The 1,821-nt window shown below is 30.5% G+C and overlaps 1 protein-coding gene across 1 annotated transcript; it reads right to left on the bottom strand.

Annotated features, from left to right (window-relative positions):
- Positions 1 to 466: 466 nt before the first annotated feature.
- On the bottom strand, positions 467 to 1,175 carry LOC136972847 (cytochrome P450 4c3-like; the record flags this gene model as incomplete). The annotated part of the gene is made up of 4 exons (XM_067267482.1): positions 1,027 to 1,175; positions 864 to 952; positions 607 to 794; positions 467 to 536 (listed from the first exon to the last, which is right to left on the bottom strand). Coding segments are annotated over exons 1-4 (428 nt in total), but the record flags the coding sequence as incomplete, so codon positions are not given.
- Positions 1,176 to 1,821: the final 646 nt, after the last annotated feature.

Raw genomic sequence — 1,821 nt, forward strand, 5'->3', positions numbered from 1 at the left:
GTTTCCTCTCTCAGAAAGCTACACGAAGTACAAATTAGATCTACGATTTAAAAATGTGTGACAGGACATTTTAGAATATGTTTTGCAATTTATTCTTCGCTATTTTTATTGTAAAATTTCGTTTACACGATTTTTCTTTGTGTCTTTATTACTGTATGTTATTTTCCAAGCCATATCATAAGCATAATGTACAGTGCAGACTGGTTCTGTTACTGCATGAAAAGGAACTGTTAAATAACATAGTTAATAATTTTTCGATAAACACAACGACTAATTTTAGTGTTATGCATTGTAACATGGTACATTATTAATTGATTGGTGGTATTAAACTGGTGTTATTATATGTTTTCTCATTTAAAATCAGGTTGAATAGATTCCCAGTTAACGTTTTCTTGCAGAATGAATGATTTCTAGAAACAGGTTACTTTAAGCGAGGAATGCCTTTATAACATGAAAATTGACGTACTTTCGTATTGATTTTACATATTCAGACTCTTCGTTCTGTTGAGCATTTATTTCTACACCCATTGCAGTTTCTATAAATTCAACATAACTTATCGATACAAACAATAAAGGTTCATTAAAACAATGGTATGAACAATTTACCTCCAATAATGTCTAAGGTGCATAACTTCATCAAAGGAAAAATATTCACCACCGAACTTTGGAAAGGCTTCAGTTTATCGATTAAAAGAAAGGAATGTTTATTAAATACTGGGCAGAAATCTTCAAGTATTTTAAAGTGAAATGCTTGAGTTAACAGTTTTCTCCTGTTTTTCCATTTCTGTCCAGAGCTAGTTCAAAGATTTAAAGACATATGCATCTAACATCTTAGAAATACAAACAATCACTATTGTTCATACCTGATAATTAATCCGTTTCCTAACCAAGGTCGTAATATGTCACTAACTACATTGACTTTCTCCAACAAAACATTGTTGTTTATAATCGTCTTTAATAAACAAAATTCCATGTAAGGTATAGTACAGTACATGTAAAAAATTACAAAACAAAATCTCTACCTACCTCTACATGTTCTGGTTGAAATAGACGAACAACTGTTAATCCTTCTGTACCATAAGCAAACAATCTTTCTTTATCATACATACGACAATAAGCGTATATTAATTGAAACAGCCCTAGATAATTAGAATTTTCTCTTATCAACACATTCAAAATATCGATCAATGAATTAATCTTTATTATTTGATATAACTTTTGTTATTACAAAGGGGGTTAAAAGAACATTATTGTTTTAAGGTAGCTACATGAACAAAGAAATTGTATAATTTATACAAAGTTAGCTTTGAAAAATTATTACCGAGTATAATTTGATAACAAAAATCAGATGGAGTGTAGTAGCTCGAATATCCAAAAAGAAATTACAAGAATCGAGAAGGTGTTTTCTCATATCCATCACTACTGATCCACAAAAGAAATACTCTGAGTCTTCCGAGATATTAATTGATTTGCCATTTAGGTTTACGGAGAACCAATTTAGTCTAAACTGTGCACCAAATGACTTTAGTTTATAACTCAAATCAGACAATAAATAAGGCATTGGACTCCACTTTCCATTAAGGAAGATTTCACTGTTCCATCCTCTTTCATTCAAATATTGAACATCCCTAACACAATACAGGTCTCTCAATTGTCGATCACAGTCCATAAACAACTGATTCTCACTTAAACACATATAGCTAAATGAAAATCCTATATTATTTAATAATCCTTTAGCAATAGCAGGCCATGGCTTCAAAAAAGAATTACCATCCATTTTTGAAAGTCTTGTATATGTCAATTTTCGACAATCGTCTTTCG

The sequence above is a fragment of the Centruroides vittatus genome, unplaced genomic scaffold (assembly GCF_030686945.1).
Source record: "Centruroides vittatus isolate TY-2023 unplaced genomic scaffold, ASM3068694v2 contig_304, whole genome shotgun sequence".
In the NCBI taxonomy this organism is placed as follows: Eukaryota; Metazoa; Arthropoda; class Arachnida; order Scorpiones; family Buthidae; genus Centruroides; species Centruroides vittatus.